Source organism: Anomaloglossus baeobatrachus, chromosome 11, assembly GCF_048569485.1.
Source record: "Anomaloglossus baeobatrachus isolate aAnoBae1 chromosome 11, aAnoBae1.hap1, whole genome shotgun sequence".
Lineage (NCBI taxonomy): Eukaryota > Metazoa > Chordata > Amphibia > Anura > Aromobatidae > Anomaloglossus > Anomaloglossus baeobatrachus.
In genome coordinates this window covers 168446029-168465223 of record NC_134363.1, presented here as the reverse complement: position 1 = coordinate 168465223, position 19195 = coordinate 168446029, and the positions used below count along the sequence as shown (strand labels likewise).

The 19195-nt window shown below is 48.5% G+C and overlaps 2 protein-coding genes across 2 annotated transcripts in view; both read right to left on the bottom strand.

Moving 5' to 3' along the window:
- LOC142256110 (nicotinamide N-methyltransferase-like) overlaps positions 1 to 6084 on the bottom strand; it is a 32722-nt gene extending 26638 nt beyond the window's left edge. The window contains exon 1 of the mRNA XM_075327645.1: positions 5957 to 6084. The gene's annotated coding sequence lies outside the window, so the exon portion shown is untranslated. The remainder of the gene's footprint in view (positions 1 to 5956) is intronic.
- A 5474-nt stretch (positions 6085 to 11558) lies between these two features.
- On the bottom strand, positions 11559 to 18533 carry LOC142255894 (nicotinamide N-methyltransferase-like). Its single transcript, XM_075327341.1, has 3 exons — positions 18383 to 18533; positions 13103 to 13310; positions 11559 to 12021 (listed from the first exon to the last, which is right to left on the bottom strand). The coding sequence occupies exons 1-3, from the start codon at positions 18531 to 18533 to the stop codon at positions 11559 to 11561; spliced, it is 822 nt and encodes a 273-aa protein (XP_075183456.1).
- Between the last annotated feature and the right edge of the window lie 662 nt (positions 18534 to 19195).

Here is a 19195-nt window from a genome sequence, read left to right as displayed (position 1 = left end):
CGTTAAAAATAAGCATAAAAAATGTACAGAAAACCGAGCCTTTATTATGTTAGTATAGAAACGTCAAATGCTTATCGTGAGCGCGTTCTCTACCACCATACACAGCCCTTCATCATCCAACATCAGGCACTGGGGTGTTACCAAATCAACACATCCTTGCCTAATGCCAGCGTCACACGGGACGATCTATCGTGCGATCGCACGAGCGATCGTACCCGCCCCCGTTGTTTGTGCGTTACGGGCAATTAGTTGCCCGTGGCGCACAAAGTCGTTAACCCCCGTCACACGTACTTACCTGCCGAGCGACATCGCTCTGGGCGGCGAACATCCTCTTCCTGAAGGGGGAGGGACGTTCGGAGTCACAGCGACGTCACACAGCGGCCGGCCAATAGAAGCGGAGGGGCGGAGATGAGCGGGACGTAAACATTCCGCCCACCTCCTTCCTTCCGCATTGCTGGCGGGACGCAGGTAAGCTGTGTTCGTCGTTCCCGGGGTGTCACACGGAGTGATGTGTGCTGCCACGGGAACGATGAACAACCGGAGCACAGAAGGAGGACCGACATTTTGAAAATGAACGACGTGTCAACAAGCAACGATAAGGTGAGTATTTTTGCTCGTTCACAGTCATTCGGAGGTGTCACACGGTACGATATGTCAAACGATGCCGGATGTGCGTCACTAACGAAGTGACCCAGACGACGTATCGCCCGATATATCGTACCGTGTGACGCCGACATAAATCTTCACTGCTGTCCTTTAGTATCCACTACTCGGTTTCTTAGCTTTCAATACCCGGTGCATGTGCAGTACAGCGAGGACAATTTGCAGTAAAGGTTATTAAAAGAGGTTATTTGTTTGCAGAGCGCAATTTTCAGAAACCAGAATGTTAAAAGAAACCTGTCAGATCCAATATGCACCTAGAACCACGAGCAGTTCTGGGTGCATATTACTAATGCCTGCCTAAGGGTGGCTTTACACGCTACGATATCGGTACGGATATCGATAGCATGCGACCCGCCCCCGTCGTTTGTGCGAAACGGGCATATCGCTGCCCGTCGCGCACAAAATCCGGAACCCCCGTCACACATACTTACCTGCATAGCAACATCGCTGTGACCGGCGTACTGCCGCCTTAGGTCCGTTCGGCATCACAGCGACGTCACTAAGCGGCCGCCCAATGAAAGCGGAGGGGGCGGAGATGAGTGGGACGTAACATCCCGCCCACCTCCTTCCTTCCGCATTGTGGCCGGCGGCAGGTAACGAGATGTTCCTCGTTCCTCCGGGAGTCACACACAGCGACGTGCACTTCCGCAGGAATGAGGAACAACTTCGGCAAAGCGATAGCATCGATACTTGGGAGCGGACCCCCATGTCAACGAGGAGCGATTTTGGACGTTTTTGCAACGATCCAAAAATCGCTCCTAGTAGTCACACACAACGAGATCGCTACAGCGACCGGATGTGCGTCACAAATTCCGTGACCCCAACGAGATCGCTGTAGTAAAATCGTAGTGTGTAAAGCCCGCTTTACTGTACCTGCATACACCAGCATAGATAAAGAGATCTTTAGAAAAAGTATTTCTAAAGATACTTTATGATATGCTAATGAGCGCAGGAGCTAGTCACAAGGGCGTTAGTTTCCTCAACTAGTCCACCCTCTTAGCATGCTAGTATTCCTACAGGGGCTTACTAAAATGCCCAGCATCATCAGCGGTAAAGCACGTACCTGTGTCCGTTGTCACCGCTTCAGAACGTCAGGCAGTGCGCATGATCAGAAGTCCCGGCACTTCCGTTCATGTACTCTATGAAGCTGGGTGTACACGTCCCGGCTTCAGAGAGGTCTAGTGCGCATGACTGGAAGTGCCGGGACTGCTGATTATGCTCATTGACCCTAAGATCGGCATCTGAAGTGGTGACATCGGACACAGGTACGTGTATCAACGCTAATGACGCTAGGCAATGGGCATTTAATAGCATGTTAGCGTGCCCCTGTAGGTGTACTAACATGCTAATGCTGCCACCTCCAGCAGGAATGTGTGGTGCCCCTGAGGCTTCCGTCACCACAGAAGATATTGCACCTCAGCCAGAGGTGTGGTATCCCATCCCGGGTAGGAATGGGGTCAACTGCCGGTGTACAGACAAAACTTGCACACACCAATTGGTAGGCATACACCGGGTCAGAGATAGTGGCAGCAACCCCCATAGAGTTTTAGTCATGGGACCGTAAGTCCCATCACTGGTCCCAATGGTGTGGGTGGGGCCTAGTAGTAGTCAGTGGGTGTGTGGGAGGAGTCAGAGTGAGTAGAAAAAAGGAACTAGGAAGTTCAAGTTTAGTCAGGCAGTCTGTCAGAAGGAGTAGAGGAGTGAGGAGGTGGGCTGTCAGGAAAGGACAGCAGATAGAGAAGGCAGAGACAGAAGGAGATTCCTGGTGGAGATCCTGGGGTCTTGTTAGGCCCGGGTGACACCGAAAGAAAGGAAGAAAGGATTCCAGGGACACGGAAGGGCAATTGTCCCGTGACCTGTTCCACTGAAAACATCTGGTGGAGAGATCTGGCTGCATTCAGGGATGGTCCCTAGACAGAGGGAAGACAGACAATTCCTCAAAAGTAAAACCAAAGGCCTGGGAGATCATTGCAAGCGCCCAGGGCCACTCCCCGCAACAGATCCCCAGTGAAGGGGGCAAGAGACGACTGCGGTCAGCCCCCTTTGTACAGGCCCTGTGGTGGAGGCCCGAGACCAGCTAAAAAACAGTCTAAGGCTAGGAAGCCAGTCAGAAAAGGACACACACACACACAAAAGGGGTACACCGGGACTGACCCTTGACCTATCCGGGATCGGCGGCGGCCCCTGACAGCGGATCCTGGCATTCCATGGGTAACCGGTCAACTGCAGTACTGAGACTGAACACTGAGTAAAACATCTTAACTGCAAGCCCTGTGTCGTCTGGTTTATCCTGCACCTCGTTAACAAACACCATAGACTTTACCAAGCACCCGGCATCCGCTCTACCTGTGGAGAGCAAGAAACACCTCAGCTGTCATAACACCAGCCCCGGAGGTCCCTCCCGGCAGCTGCGGCGCCATAGCTGCAAATTACCACAGGTGGCGTCACGAATATTCATATAAACATTATCATCATCTCCCCAATACCGCCACATTAACTGTCTCCACCAGGGTCACGGAGTCGGGCCCCGCCACCGCTGAATACCCCAGACTAGTCCAGCCCGACACAGAGTCACCTAAGGCCCTGGGGTGGGCGAGTCAAATGCAGGACCTCAGAACTCAGAGCCTAATCCTGTCATGGTGCCTTTGATGGCTCCGACAATCCACAGGTTGGTAGGCAAATGTAAAAGGGATTACAGTAGTAAGGGAAGGTAAGTAGGTGGTTGCAGGGGCTGATTCCGTAGTCCAGCTATGTGTAGTCGCTAAGCTTCCTGGTCTGGTGTGACTTTTATGTGGTTCCTGGTATGCGTAGACAGCCAGATCATATGGCATGAGGTAGAAGCCGGGTTGAATGCAATCCCACAAGAAACACAGACACCAAACGTTTCATAATCAAAGAGAGGGAACTTTTACTCCACATAACCTGCAATGTAGACAATGCATGCTGTAATCCGGTCCATATAACAGTTTCCACAACCTATATTACAGTACTTTCCTTATCAGCAAAATTAACTCTTCCTCATCCAAGCTCTGAGAGGATCTCAGCATCAGGCATCGATACCTGTCTTGGCATTGAGCAGTTTGTGGCTTTTCTGGATCTTGCTATTGTTCGGGGCCTACCTTGATTTAGAATAAATGGCAGCTTGGATTTATTTCTTTTTCATGGAACTTTTCTTTCTCCTTACCAGACAGTCACTTGATAATATGTGTGACTGGAAGTAGGTCCACCGACTGCAGCGATCATACACCTCTCCCACCAAACTCAGTCCTCTCCTCCTGAGCCACTGATATCTTTCTCATTTTCCTGTGAGAAAAGACCCACAAATGTCCTCACTGCTGCTTCACTTCCTTTTTCCATATAAGACAAAAGGTAGTTTTGAGAAAGGCCAGCAGAGGGCAGTGTAAATGCTACAACTCTCAGAGCAAGGCTTCAGAAGGCACAGATAATGTTCAACATTATAGAAAAAAAACATGGCTCATCTGAGGACATTAGGACATTCTAGTAGCGTCCACTCTGGGTCACTACATAAAGAGGGTGGACTAGTCGGGGGAAATAATGCCGCCATATTTCCTCCATGGGCAATGCTAGTGATAGGAGGTGGAAGTAGCTTTGGTGGACGCAGGCTTCGCTCATCCACAAAGCTGGGTTTCCCTGGGACCTGCAGGACCACTGGCTGACTGTGGCAGCATTTGTCTTCCAGCTGAAGTTACCACCTTTCAGCTACAGTCAATGGGAAGACACCACACCCTTTTAATTCCCCCTCCTGTCTGCTAGTCACTGCCAGATATAGTCTTGTAGTTCACTGCTTGTCTCTTGTTCTCACCCTGTTCTGAATATTGATTCCTGTGCTTTGATCCCTGTCTGCTCTCTGACTACTCTCCTGAATGCCGTTTCTGTACCTCGTTGCCTTCTCCGGTTTTTGACCTTCGCCTGATGCCCTGACTACGATCGTGTCTGCTGATTTTGTCCCTTTTGTGTATCTCCTGGTTTGACCCTGCCTGACAACTACTCTTAGGCGGGCTTTGCACGTTGCGACATCGCATGCCGATGCTGCGATGTCGCACGCGATAGTGCCCGCCCCCATCGCAGGTACGATATCGTGTGATAGCTGGCGTAGCGAAAACTATCGCTACGCCAGCTTCACACGCACTCACCTGCCCTGCGACCGTCGTTCTGGCCGGCGACCCGCCTCCTTCCTAAGGGGGCGGGTCGTGCTGCGTCACAGCGACGTCACACGGCAGGCGGCCAATAGGAACGGAGGGGCGGAGATGAGCAGGATGTAAACATCCTGCCCAGCTCCTTCCTTCCGCATATCCTACGGAAGCCGCAGTGACGCCGGTAGGAGATGTTCCTCGCTCCTGCGGCTTCATACACAGCGATGTGTGCTGCCGCAGGAGTGAGGAACAACATCGGACCGTCGCGTCAGCGTAATTATGAATTACGCCGACGCTGCAACGATGATACGATTACGATGATTTTGCGTTCGTTAATCGTATCAAGGCTTTACACACTACGATATCGCATGCAATGCCGGATGTGCGTCACTTTCAATTTGACCCCACCGACATCGCACCTGCGATGTTGTAGTGTGCAAAGCCGCCCTTAGAATTGCAGCCTTCCACAGGTAGTTATCTCTGGGGTCCAGTAGTAATTCCAAATCTCTGTACAGGGGTTATAGGGTTTCGGGGTTCTTGGGATCCTGCTTAGTGTGCGGCTTGCTTCTAGCCTGTCTGTGACAGCCATCCTGAGACTGTGGTTCCAGGCAGACGTCACAGTATGCTAGTATATGCTGGGACAGTTAGGCAGGGATCAGCAATATGCACCCAGAACTGCTCATGGTTCTGGGTGCATATTGGATCTGACAGGTTCATTTAAAAAAAGGAGTTAAGATACTGAACCCAAAAGGGGCAAAGAACCTCACAGAACCAAGACATGAGCTGAACCAGAAATAGAAAAACAGAAACCAGATCCTAAATAAACAATTCAGAATGAGTATAAAGAACAGATTTCTCAACAGTGATCTATAAAGCAGGGTAGAAAAAGTGAAGGAGAGAACTGGGTTCATCGAACCTACGGATTAACCTGGAGAGTCCCCAGCTTCTGTGACTATATGACACAAAGCGATGCGGGAATATCATAGGAACAAAAAGCTGCAGCATAAGTATTTCAAAAGTCTAAACACCGAGTGCCCTCATCTGGGTGATGTAAAGTGATGAAAGGTCGTAGATTGTTGCTTGCATAAACTGCCGTCAATACATATTATACAAGGATTATACAAGGAGTCCTTTCTTACCTTTTCTCTTATCTCGTGAGTAGAGCGAGTGTGTAACAAGGTGCTGAATCTGTGTAGTGGTGGATTCCACTTCTTAACGAAATTCACAGAAAGGAAAAGTCGGCAGTGATAAGTAGGTCACCTCATATTTGGCTGTTTTATGGGAAGATTTAGTTTCATTACCTACTTGAATCCATCACTTATTACATTTGTCCCCTCCTTTTGTTGGCAGCAGGCACTTACCTGGCTCATCCACTGTTATCGGTATGTTCAGAAAGCCAATAAAACATTTCTGCAACTGTGGCCCGAAGCCACAAATATCCGGCTTATGATATAATACACTGAATAAAAATACAAATGCAACATTTCTGGCAAATGGTGGTTGTCGCGGGCGGGGAGGAGGGTGTCGGCACACTACGCTCACCCCTTCTGCTCGGGTCCGGCGGCTGCTGCTCAGTGGTGGCTCGAGCGGTGGGCCGGATCCCGGGGGCTTCTCGAGCGGCACTCCTCGCCCGTGAGTGAAAAGGGAGAATTTTGGTTGGGGAGATTGTTTATTGTCCGTGACGCCACCCACAGTTGTGGTGATTGAATGTACACCACCGCTGCTCTATATGGGGATCCCGGGGATGGTGAGGCGGAGCAGCCAGTTGTTGTGTTGCCCCTCCGTGGGTAGGGGTTGGTGATCCCGGGGCCCAGTGGGGAGCAGGGGCGCAGGGGCAGCGCTGTGCCTTGCGGCACTGAGGTACTCACTCAGCCAGTAAACACGACACAGTTCTCGGTAAACAAACGGCTGGTTGGACGGGTCCCTCGGACGGTTCACGGTGCTGCGGTTCCCTGCAGTTAGCGGTGACGGTCTCTTCCCTGCACCTTTGAAATGTCTGTTTGGTAGCGGTGGATTCCCACCGGTTACCCGCTCCCCGACTACAATCTGTGCCGGAGGAGCTCCACACTTTTCCCGCAGGCGCCGGCCCTGGGAAACTGGTGCCTTGGCGGTGGCGGTGTTTCCCCGTTGTGGTTGGACCTTTGCCGTCAATCAGGACTTGCTTGTTGGGGGATCTACGTCCCCTTCACTAACGGATTTAGCAATTTACAGCGACTCCAAGCCTTGCCGGGATCCGAAAAGCCCCTGCCTTGGTGCTGACTGCCCTTTGTATACTGCTCCAGACCCCCGGGTACACACAGCCTCCGTGGTCCTTCCAGCAACCTCCAGACAGTCCCACTACAGACCTTCACCACCGTCTGCTGACCTTGCTGACTCCGTCTGGGCACACAGCCACAGACTGACTTCAGGCTGTCACTTTCACTGCTGTTTCACTTCACTCTAGCTCCCTCCTGAGCTACACTCTGTTCACCTCCTACTCCAAACTCTATCTTCGCTGAAGTCCTCACACAAGCCCTGCCTGGGCTAAACTCTCTTGTTTACTCTAGCTCGTCCCTGAGCTGACTGCCTGGTACTTCCTGCCTCCAGAGCTGTGAACTCCTTGGTGGGCGGACACCAACCGCCTGGCTCCACCCCCTGGTGTGAATCATCAGCCCCTGGAGGAAGGCAACAAGGATTTGTGGGTTAGCTGGTGTACCTGCAGGGAATGTGGGGTGCGTGTGTGTTGTTACCTGTGTCCCCTGGCTTGCCCAGGGCGACACATGGTTACACCAGATACTGACTGATTTTCTGATTACCCCCGGACCCCAAAAATAGTGTAAAAGTGTACATTTTAGAATGGCCTTTTATTGTGGCCAGCCAATGGCACACCTGAGCAATAATCCTGCTGCCTAATCAGCATGTTGATATGCCACACCTGTAAGGTGGATGGATCATCTCCACAAAAGGAGAAGTGATGACTAACTAGACAAATTTAGGAATTTAGGAGTAATATTCGAGAGAAAAAGGCCTTTTGTGTTCATAGAAAAGCCTTAGATATTTGAGCTCAGCTCATGAAAAATGGGAGCAAAAAACACAAGTGTTGCGTTTATATTTTTTAATTATATATATATCCTACTGAATCAGACTAAGGGACCATTTTAAACGCTCAGGAAGCCTTTGCAGTTGTTGTGGTAATTCTAATTTTCTAAGATAATGACTTCTGGGTTTTCATTGGCTGTAAGCCATAATCATCAATAGAAATAAACACATGAAATAGATCCCTTTGTCTGTAATGATTCTACAGTATATAATATATAGGAATAGATCCCTCTGTGCAATTATTTAATATAATATATGCATTTCCTTTTTGTATTGAATTACTGAAAAATTATTTTGATGATATTCTAATTTATTGAGATGCACTTGCGGGAGTATAAATATATATATATATATATATATATACATACACACACATACATACATACATACATACATACATACATACATACATACATACATATACATATATATATGTATATACACACACACGATAAAAGTAAAGTTTAAAAGAAAATTATCGGTTTAAATTCTCTTTACTAAGTAACTGCAGGCTATTTCATGGGCAATTGTTTTATTTTTTTTCTTAGTTGCAAAACTTTTCTATTGAAAGCTGGCAAGTCACAATGGATTCAGTCAAGGTAAAAATGACCTGGATCATTCACGATCAAACAAACATTTTTGCAGTTCTATTAATGTGTAACTTATGTTTGATATATTACTTAAGGTCTAAAATGCATTGATGTTTCTTATTCTGCCAATAAGACGTTTTTGTAATAGTCCTGTCACTAGTGATGAGCGAAGCTGGACTGTAAGGTTCAGGGTTCAAAGACTCAGAGACTTATACCTCTATGTCTGGTCACTGTTCGGATTCGGTCACCCTGGTATAAAAAAAAAAAAGTTAAAGCAGGACATACTTACCAGTCTCTGCACGCCTGTCGCATTGCTTCTGCTCATTAGATCTCAAGCATATTCACTGCTTTCCCCACCCACCATCTATGAGAGTGTGTGTGATGGGCTGCAGTCAGACTGCTGGCATCTCTGGGTGCCCTCTCAGTAGCTGTCTGGGTCCCCTAAAGGAGTGTAGACAAAAAAAAAAAAAAAAAAAAAAAAAAAGTGCTGCAGCCCCCAGCTGTGAGCGTTATTTTGGCTGTGTACCAAAATACAAGGGACCTCATGCGAATTTGTGCTCAGTCCCTCCCCAATTTGGATACTTAGCCAAGATAAAGCCGACAGCTGGGAACTGGTATTCTCAGGTTGGGGGGGGGGGGAGGCCCATGGTTATTGGGCCCTCCAACCACAAAAACAAAAAAAAAAAAAAAAAAAAATTAGCAGCCCGCAGCGACCCAAACTTGTTCCATCCATGAACAAGTAACAAGGTGGTCTCCTCTTCCACAGTTCTTTGACTCTTGTGGGTTTCTTGGCCATAACTTTGTCGCCATGGATTTTCCAGAGGTTTTTTTGGGTTTAGATCAGGACTCTGGGCAGCCATTTCATTATTTCAATGTTTTAACGAACTGCCTTACCTGTTTGCTGTGTGACAGGGGCATTGTCCTGCATGGAAATTGCTGTCTGACTGAGTGATGAACGCAAGTAAGGAACCATGTGATGTTCTGATCCACACTTGCATTCACTATGCCATGTAGCTGTATGAGAGGTCCAACTCCTGCTGCAGAAAAGAAACTCTCAAACCATGACACTTCCACCACCTTAACACTTTGGGTTCAGTCTTTCCCCAGTTTTGTCGATGAACATAATGTTTCCTATCAGACCACAAAAAATTAACCTTGCTTTAATCACTAAAATGAACTGTGGAGCACCTCTGTCCACACAACATGCTCCTTTTGATTCCTTTGTGCTAATGAAATGTTTGGTCTCTGCAAAGTGGGCTTTCAGTCCAAATGCTCTTTAACGTCGTGACTGGTGGACAATTCCAGCTGCATTGTTGAATGATTACCTATAGAGGTCCTGGTCGGGTGTGTGGTGTTGCACTGAGGTGATATGCCTGTGCAGACCACATGTTGCCGTTGGTTTCAGCCAGCCAAGACCAGATAAGTATAGTTCAATGAGGAAGCCCACAAGTTCATAGGAAACAGTTTCACGGAACACAAACTTTATTACAACAATGTACAGCGGATAGCTGGCACAAATCTTACCTTTCATTGTCACAGAGCATCACTTCAGTTGTTCCAACCTCCATAAGTCCTTTTCTTCCCAACACCACCCAGCCTAGTGCTACATCAGTCATTGGAAGTCATTCTCCTCCTCAGACAGCTCCACGTATTTTCCTTCTTAGTGTGTTGTTGCCAATATGGCCAGACTGAGCTCTAAGCTACTAAAAATGCCTAGGGGACCCACTCCGGAAAGTCACTTTATTTCTTGTCCTGTACCAGAATTTCTCAGGTCACTTGTTCCCTCTGTCAGTGCACTCACCTGGCTCCTTTAGATCACTCTGACATTGTCACCTTCTCACCTGTTCCCACCAACTTCTGTAATGGTATTGCTCTCTTCAGGATACTCACATTATGCGGCTCTGCTGCACTTCAGACCAGAGGTCTGTGTTCCAGTCTGGGCCCTACCTAATGCTTTAACAGATACTGTCTCCTTATGCACTAGCTTCTTTCCTGTGGGCTAATCCCAACTGTTTCTGCCTTTGGGGGCAAGTTGCTGGGCAGGCTTAACCTTTCATCTACATTCACACAATATAATTATCGGCACTTAACTATCTTATCCTACATATAATACTGCTCTTCACTATGCATTGTACCTTATTGCATATCACTATTCTTGTAACCAGTACACATCACCATCATCACAATGTTTAGTGTAATGTGTATTGCATTAACGGGATTGATGTCATCAGGGGGCTCGTGAAGACTAGGCCACCTTACACACTAATGGACAAATTTATTACAAACAAGTGTACAGGGTGGGTACACCCGAGTACTGCTGGAACCAGAGCACGCACGGGGCACAGGGCCCTAGGTCAGGCGACAGTTTGACAGCCTGGTAAATACCTGCACAGTGAAGGGACCTTCACGGACCCACAGATCCAGGGACACCAGCAGTAAAGCAAGGATCAGGGTTCAGGACAGACCAGCCCTACACTGCCTGCTGTACGGACAAAGAAACTGCCACCAAAAAGGGACAGTCATGCCCCAAACGTTCCACGATACGGGGACCCAAACACAATGAGTGCCGGGGACAGACCAACCGAGTCATGAACTGGCACTGAAAATACAGGGACCTGAACCAGCTGTCCAAGGGTCAAGAGTGACTAGAGACTGTTAACTACAACCCACGGTGTGGCCTCCCTTATTACTCCATCATACATCTCCCAGGCTCATCCCTACCTGCGGAAGGCCTACCACCACAGCTGCCATTACCACCAGCCCTGGGGGAACAATCAATTCAGCAGCGGCGGTGGTGGTTACACAATCTGCAGGTGGCGTCACACCAAGGATTTTAATCTCCCCTGTAAATACTCCCCAAAAAAACAAAACACACAAACCAGGGCATGGGACTGGACAATGGCCACCAAAGTGACATTCCCCAGTTATACACTGCCCGGGACAGAGTATCCCCTTCCTTGGGCGACAATATAATAGTGACGTGGCAATAATCAGTTGATCAATAAACTAATTCCAAAATGGTCACTTATTTCATATGTATTTTATTTAGTTTTTGCAATTTTGGACAATATTTTTACGAGCCAAACGAATCCAGAAGAATTTGACTTGACCTTGGTTTACGGGCATGAATAAAATATTTCCCTTGAAAATCAGCAACCTCCATCCCCGATTTATTCACACGGGGTGCATACACCGCTTTCTCAATCTGGTAACCGGCTTCTTTGAAGGCCACCTCCAGATCTTCCTTATTTGAAGATAATGTACTGAAACGGTTTTCACCAACATAATAACGGGTAGAATTTAGCCCACTTAAAATTAGGAGGTGCCCTCCAGGTTTTATCAAGTCCTTGAAATTTTTCAGAACTTCACAGTAGGACTTCATGTCCTTACACGGGGCTTCAAGACAGAGACAACACAGGAGACAATCCACTGGTGATACGTCCACAGGATCGAAGGGTTTTCTTTTCAGGGCATCACATATGAGGAATTCTTTGACCTTTCTGCGAAGTTTCTCTGACTTCTTGTCGCAATCCTCCCTTTAAATATGCAAAAATAAATTGCTTATTTTATAGCCTAATGAAATTGTGGACAACTCACGTCTACATGATATAATTGAGAATAGCGTCACCTACAGTAATGACGAGTTCTTATACGAACCTCAACAATGAATATTTCCAAAAGTGTGGTCACTGCCTTAATCTGGCCTATGGACAGGAGTGGTCTATAAAAGACAACGCCATTGACATTATTTACCTTTGAATTCTAATTGTGTCGGGATTCACTTTTGGCTCTGCTCTATGCAGAGCCATTGTGTCCTTGGTGTTTTCTTATGTGTTCTCTGAGTTCAGGCTCAGTGCAAGGGGCCTATTCGGTCGTGCCTTGTTCTAGGTGATCACTGCCTTACCTTGGAGCTGTCTCACCAGAACGCCGCCAGTAGTAGTTCCTACTCTGCAGTACACAGTACTGGATTTCATGAGTTCTGATCATGTCTCGTTACCTTGCGACCCATTCTCTGACCTCAGTCCCCGTTTTGTGAGCCTGGCCCCACTCTCCTCTGTACCTTGTGTCCTCTCGTCTTCTGACCCCAGCTAGTTCTGACCATGGCTCTGCTCCCCTTCTGTACCCGACGCTACTTCCTGGCTTACCGACCACGACATGACCTCAGCTGCTCTTGCTCCTCTGTACTGACGTGACCTCCTGGCTTCTGACACTTTGCTTGAGCGACAACTCTACAGATGTCCCCAACTTAGTACTAGTGACCTCTAGCAGGCAAGCACCTCACTATCTAACAACTCTACACTATTCCTGTGTACCTGTAGTTCCTGGTGGTGAGCGTTAGAAATTGTTTCTCTTGTTTGTAGAGCTGAATGATTAAGAATCAAGGAAGTCTTAGTTAATCTGAAACACATCCTTGTATCATCCTTGATTTAAGCTCTTGCTTTATCTCATACTCCTGGGTTTTGTTTTGTTTTGTTTTTTTACTGCAGCTCGGCATGTTCAGATTGGCTTCCGAGTCTCACCATTAGCTCTGCCCCAAACAGTACATACATTGTCAGTTTTAATATACTCACAGGTTTGGCGACATAAATTACCATAAAGTTGATTAAAATGTTTTACCCATTTCCTTCCAGCTCGCATACACATTTGATGATGTGAGTCCAGTCGAAAGCATCCGGATCCTTCTCCAGCCATTTTTGGAATTCGGCACGATTTTGCTCAAGTAAATCTGAGACGATGATTTCATCAAACACTTCACAAGCCGAGAGGAGGTGATAAATGGAGGCTCCAGTGCCAAAATCAAGCAGTGTTCCTCCTTTTACTCCACCTTAAAGAAAGATGTCGGGGTAATAAGGATTATTAGAATTCCTAATTTACAGCCAAATTTTTTTTTTTTTTTTTTAACATGAGGATAAGGAGGACTGTTCATCCAAGTTATGCATATATTAAAAATGTGCCCATTTAACAGTATTTCTAGAGTTGTGAACTTTTTTTTTAATAGGGTTATCTGTAGCTGATTTATAAGGTGGGGTTGGTTCAGTTTGGGTTGTGTGGGGCCCAATGCCTTTTTATAAAAGATGAAATTTAGATTGTGAACTTTTGTAATGGGTGTAGTGACCAATCATGGTTAAATGATTCTGTAGCGCCCCCGAGACCCTCAGGACACTACAGGGAACTGCAAACTCTTGGGGATGCAGTACCTACCCCCTGGGGACCTGAAGTACCAGTGCTGATTCCACCAACACATCTAAAAATCCTAGTTCTTCTCTCCACACTGGGCAAAGAGGGTTAACCATGTAAGGGGATGGTCGCAAGTCCCTGGGTATAGCCAGCCTGGTGGGAGGTGTTACCAGTCAGATGGAGTCTAGAGAAGGGAGCACACAGGAGAAGCGTGCGGACATGCCTGAGCTGGGTCATTCCATTTCCCAGTGCGCACATAGCCTTACACCGGGGGCACAGAAGAGAGGTCGCCAGGATGGGTACCGAGATACATCGCTGGGACCAGAGCACGAACGGGGCACAGGGCCCTAGGTCAAATTTCAAACGGTTTGATAAATACCTGCATGGTCAGGACACCTTCACGGACTTAATCAAACCAAATAATCTGGGGGCTTCAACAGTAAAACTAGGATCGGGTTCAGACACTTACCTCCCAGCAGGGTCCGCCGTACATCAGAGACTGTTCCCCCAAAAAGGACAGTCGGGGTTCCCAAATGCTCTGGGGACTCAATCTACAGAGAGTGCCAGGGACAGAGCAACCTGGGTCACTACATTGGCACTGGTCCTCCTGGGACCTGAGCCAGCAATCCCTTGGTCCACAGTGAGTAGAGACTGTTAAGACAACCTTGTGTTGTCTCCATTATTGCCCAATTACATCTCCCAGGCACAGCCCTACCTGCAGAGGGCCCATCACCACAGCTGCCATTACTACCAGCCCTGGGAGTACCCACATTGAGCAGAGGCGGTTCCCCATCCCTAACTGCAACCCGCAGGTGGCGTCACATGACAAAAACTCATCTCCCTTGTAAATACACCCCATTAACAAAATGGGCCCAGAGCATGGGACTAGGCAACAGCCACCAGAGTGACATTCCCAGTTGTTACCATCCGGGACCGAGTACCCCCCTTCTCTGGGCACTACAATTACCATCTCATGAAGGAAGTAAACCGGCGTACACAGATTTCACTTCAAGCGTCTTATAAGAAGGTAATGAGCTCAGTGGTTCACACTTACATGAGGCAATGAGCTTTAAAGTGAACCGGTCAGGTGTAGTGTGGCACCCCTGCAGCTTCAGGCACCTCAGGGTACTGCACCTCACCCAAGGTGAAGTATTCATCTTGAATACAGAGGAGTTTGTCACCGGTAATCACAACCAACACTCATCCAACAAAAACATGGGAGCTCTTCCACTGGGACATGGTAGGAGCTGGGTTGGCCATCATGAGGTATGAGACCTCTTGCCCACTAGTTCAGCAATCTGGGAGGCAGGGCACCAACAGGGGAAGTTAGGAGCCATCTCACACATACACAAGTCAGTGAGAAGTTAGCATCCGAAGCCGCAGGCATCAGGAGGGACTGAGGAACAAGCAAGAAAAGACTTGGACAGTTAGGGGCCTGTGTTCTGGAGCTGGAGGCGTGACCAGGAAAGAGGGATCCCAGGGTTTGTGGGGAGTGCGGAAAGCACTCGTGACCCGTTCCATGGCCCAGTAGCTGGGGTTGAAGGGAAACCGTTAAAAGTAACGCACTGAAGGAAACACTGGCCTCGACCTCCAAAGTATCCATGATTGGTTGAAGCCCATCACTGCATAGCCCAGCACTCCGACGGAGGTGTGCTTCCAGTGAGTAAAAGAACTTTGAACTGCACACTGTTTAGTTCCATCATTGCCAGTGCTCCCATCGTCCTCCCTGGGACCTAGCTCTACCTGTGGAGAGCTGCAACACCCGAGCTGTGTCACCATCTGCCCCAGAAGACAAACTTTCCACAGCGGCTGCTAACTGGCTGCATACCACAGGTGGTGTCATGAACCACTATCCCCATCTTCCCCATCCCCAGCTTAATTTTAAAAGCTTTAATCTGCCCACTTGTGCAGGAGCGCCATGGAGGCCTTGGTGGAGGGGGAAGGGTGCGCTGCTGCAGGGTCTCACTGGGGCAGATTTTGGGTGCAGCTGGGATGGTGTAGCTCCCACAGGCTGATCGGGATAACCCCAGGGAGGATGATTGTAGTCCCCGTTGGCGCCACAGTGCTGGGCGACTGTGCCGGTAAAGGACAGGCAGAGGCTGTGGTTCCAAGTCTACTCACAAGTCAGTCAGGTGCTGCCCCAGAATACTGGTGTCCGCCACGATGGGCTCCAGTCAATCTGGGAAAGGTCAAGTCTGGTGTATGTCAGCCCTATTCTCCTTTGATGTGTTAAGTATCAGACCCTGTGGCATGAAGCACTGAGGGTCCCGTGTCAGTAAAGGGTCCCATTATGTATGCTGATGTCGCGGGCGGGGAGGGGGGCGCTGCGCTCACCACGCTCGGGTCCGGCGCTGCTGCTGCTTGGTGGCTCGAGCGGTGGGCCGGATCCGGAGACTCGAGCGGCGCTCCTCGCCCGTGAGTGAAAGGGGGTAGTTTTTGGGAAGTCGGTCCGTGACGCCACCCACGGTTTGTGGTGAGGTTGGGGCACCACCGCTGCTCTGGACGGGGGATCCCGGGAGCGATGACAGGGAGCAGCCGAGATGTTCTCTCCCCTCCGTGGGTAGGGGGTTTTGGTGGTCCCGGTGAGGTGACTGGAATGTGGATGGCGGGGGTTTGTTGGGGTGCAGTGCGGTGCCAGATGGCACGGTGGTACTCACTCAGCCAATAATGTATACGGAGTCTCTGGTAAAACAAATGGCTGGATGGACGGGTCCCGCAGCCGGCTGCAGTGGTCACTCCCAGTAGGTTGGCGGTGGCTGCCTTTCCCTGCACCTGTAGTGTGTTTTCGGCCCCGATGGCTTCCCACCGGTAACCCGCTCCCCAGCTTGGATAGGCGCCGGAGGAGCTCCTTTTGCCTGCAGACTCTGGCCCTGGGAATTGTAGCCTTGGCGGCGAATATTTCCCTTCACGGTTTGGACGGTTGCCTTCAATCGGGTCTTTGCTGCTGGGAAACCCCAGAGGTTCCCGTCGCTAACGGATTTGACCGGTTTAACGGCGACTCCAAGCCTGGTCGGAGTCCGTAGGCCCTGCCTGTGCTGGCTTCTCTTCGCTCCCCGGTTCGGTACCGGCGGGCAACCGCCCGACCCCGGTCCTACGGTTCCGCGGCGATCGGCCTCTCCTGCAGACGGCCACCACTGTCTGCCAACCTTGCTGTATGTGCCCGGGCCACGTACCTGGACAGACTGCTCCTCACTTGCCACCTACTCCTTCACTCTCCCTAACTGCACTCTTCACCTCTGACTTCCTTTCCCGCCTCCAGGACTGAACTCCTCAGTGGGTGGGGCCAACCGCCTGGCTCCACCCCACCTGGTGTGGACATCAGCCCCTGGAGGGAGACAACAAGGATTTGTGTGTGACTGATGTGCCTAACCAGGGTGCCACACTGATAGCGCAGTTCCGTTGTGGGGCCAGTCCTCAAGCCCAGATACTATATGCTGCAGACTCGTTGGGATGGGTATGGTGACTGTTATAGCCATTCCGTGACCTTTGCAGAGTTTGTAGATAACGTGGAGTATATATCTGCCCTAGGATTCTGTATTCCGACAGCACCAGTCCTGTTGAAGAAGCCGCCTGCTTCTCCCCAGTGACTGTTGAACCCACTGAACTGCTCGTGGCAAGTCTGCTCTGCATCTGAACTCTCCTGTTGCTGTTGGGTGTTCTGAGCTGTTGCCCACAGTCGCTGCCACAGGCTGGTTCACTACTCTCACTAGGTCAACTTGCTCTTCTCACTGTGCTCCTGACCACCCCCCTCCCCGGTTCCAATGGATCAAGGAGCCCCAGGTGCGGTGGCATCCTGTAAGCCCACCACTGTAGTGACCCCCTACTGTGATGAGACCCTGGCCTGGTCCCCATTGGGGAGGGCAATTCACTTATTGTATGTTGGTGGTATAAACCAGCATCGACCTTCCCAGAACCCAGGATAAGTACTACACCCTAATTGGGGTGCAGTACCCAGTGTCACCTGAAGCCACAGGGGCACCACAGTTACCTTTAGGGGTTCAAACCTTTCACATGAGGCTATGGGCAGACTTCAACAGATTGGTAATTATAGGTAGGTTTCCTCTTGATCTATCTATTGTGGTCTGCTGATACACTATAGAGTAGAGCTGAGTATACCTCCATCTCATTTCATGCCGCCATTATGTCTTCTTCATAGGCCGCTTAAGGTGTCTCACTGAGCAGCTGGCTACTTCTCTGCTGGGCAGGCGCCGTCCCCTCATGATCTCTGTACCCGCTATTGTTACGTCCCTGTGTCTACCACGTGCCTAACCCAGCTCTGCAGTAATTATACACAGTATATGTACTGACACATACTTTTTTGCTGCTTCAACTTTCTGTCCCTACATTTGGTAATCTATATTGCTACTCAAGGTGCCCATTGCCCTACTGTTTGAACATGTCTGCACGCTCAGGTCTGATTGTCCAAAAGGCACGTCCTCTTCTCAGTTTATGGACATGCCATCTAACTACTGATCTTGGCTGCTCCATGTGCTGTCTTTCCTATCCAATTCCACTGCATAATCGCCTCTGTTCCGTGCTGCTCATCCTCACCTATAATTTAGCAGCTCCACATCACAATGTGATCCAACAAGCATAAGCAAACAGGATTGTTACTTTAACATGAAAATGTACTACATTAAACTAGTCATATGAGTAATAATGACATTATACACAACAAAAGTGAACATTTTGAGAAACAAAAATGAATGAATTTCTCACCTTTAATGAAAGTTTCATGTAGATTTTTTATAACAAATTCCGTCCATTCTCTAGTAAGGACCCCATCCTGTGCCCCATGATACGTCTGTAAGAACTGTTTGGCGTTAAATTCATTAATGTACTTTTGTTGGGAGGTAATTGGGGTGTCCATGACTTCTGTCCTCAGATTATCTGATAGATGCTTCTATAATGACCTGTAGCGCAGACAAAATCGTAGATATAGCAATAAAATACCTTAATTAGAAATTACCTTAATTTTACTCAATAAATCTTGTAATAAAAATTTCAACAATTGGGCATTTTTTTAAAAAAAAAAAATAAATAAATATATATATATATTCCTGTGCTGAGATAATCTTATATACATGTCCCTGCTGTGTACGGTGTAATGGCAGTGTCTGACCATACAGGGACATGGTTAGATCATACCACATCTCCGGGGCAGGTGAGGACAGAATAAAGTATACAGACATTACCTCACAGGATGACAAAATTATTCTCTCATTGAGGTAAGACATTTTTTAAAAATGGACAAATGTTTCACCTCAAAAAGAATCATCTGTGATCCTGTGCTGTAACGTGTTTATTCTCTTTTGCTTCCTCCCCCAGCCCAGGAGATGTGGTATGATCTGACTGTTCCTGTACAGTCAGACACGGCCATTACACAGCAGGGACACATATACAAGACTCAGCACAGGATTATTTTTTTTTTTTTAACACATCCAAATTGTAGAAATTATTCCAAGATTTATTGATTAAAGTTAAGCCACTTTAAATCATTTCTGATTAAGACATTTTATGGCTATTGATTAA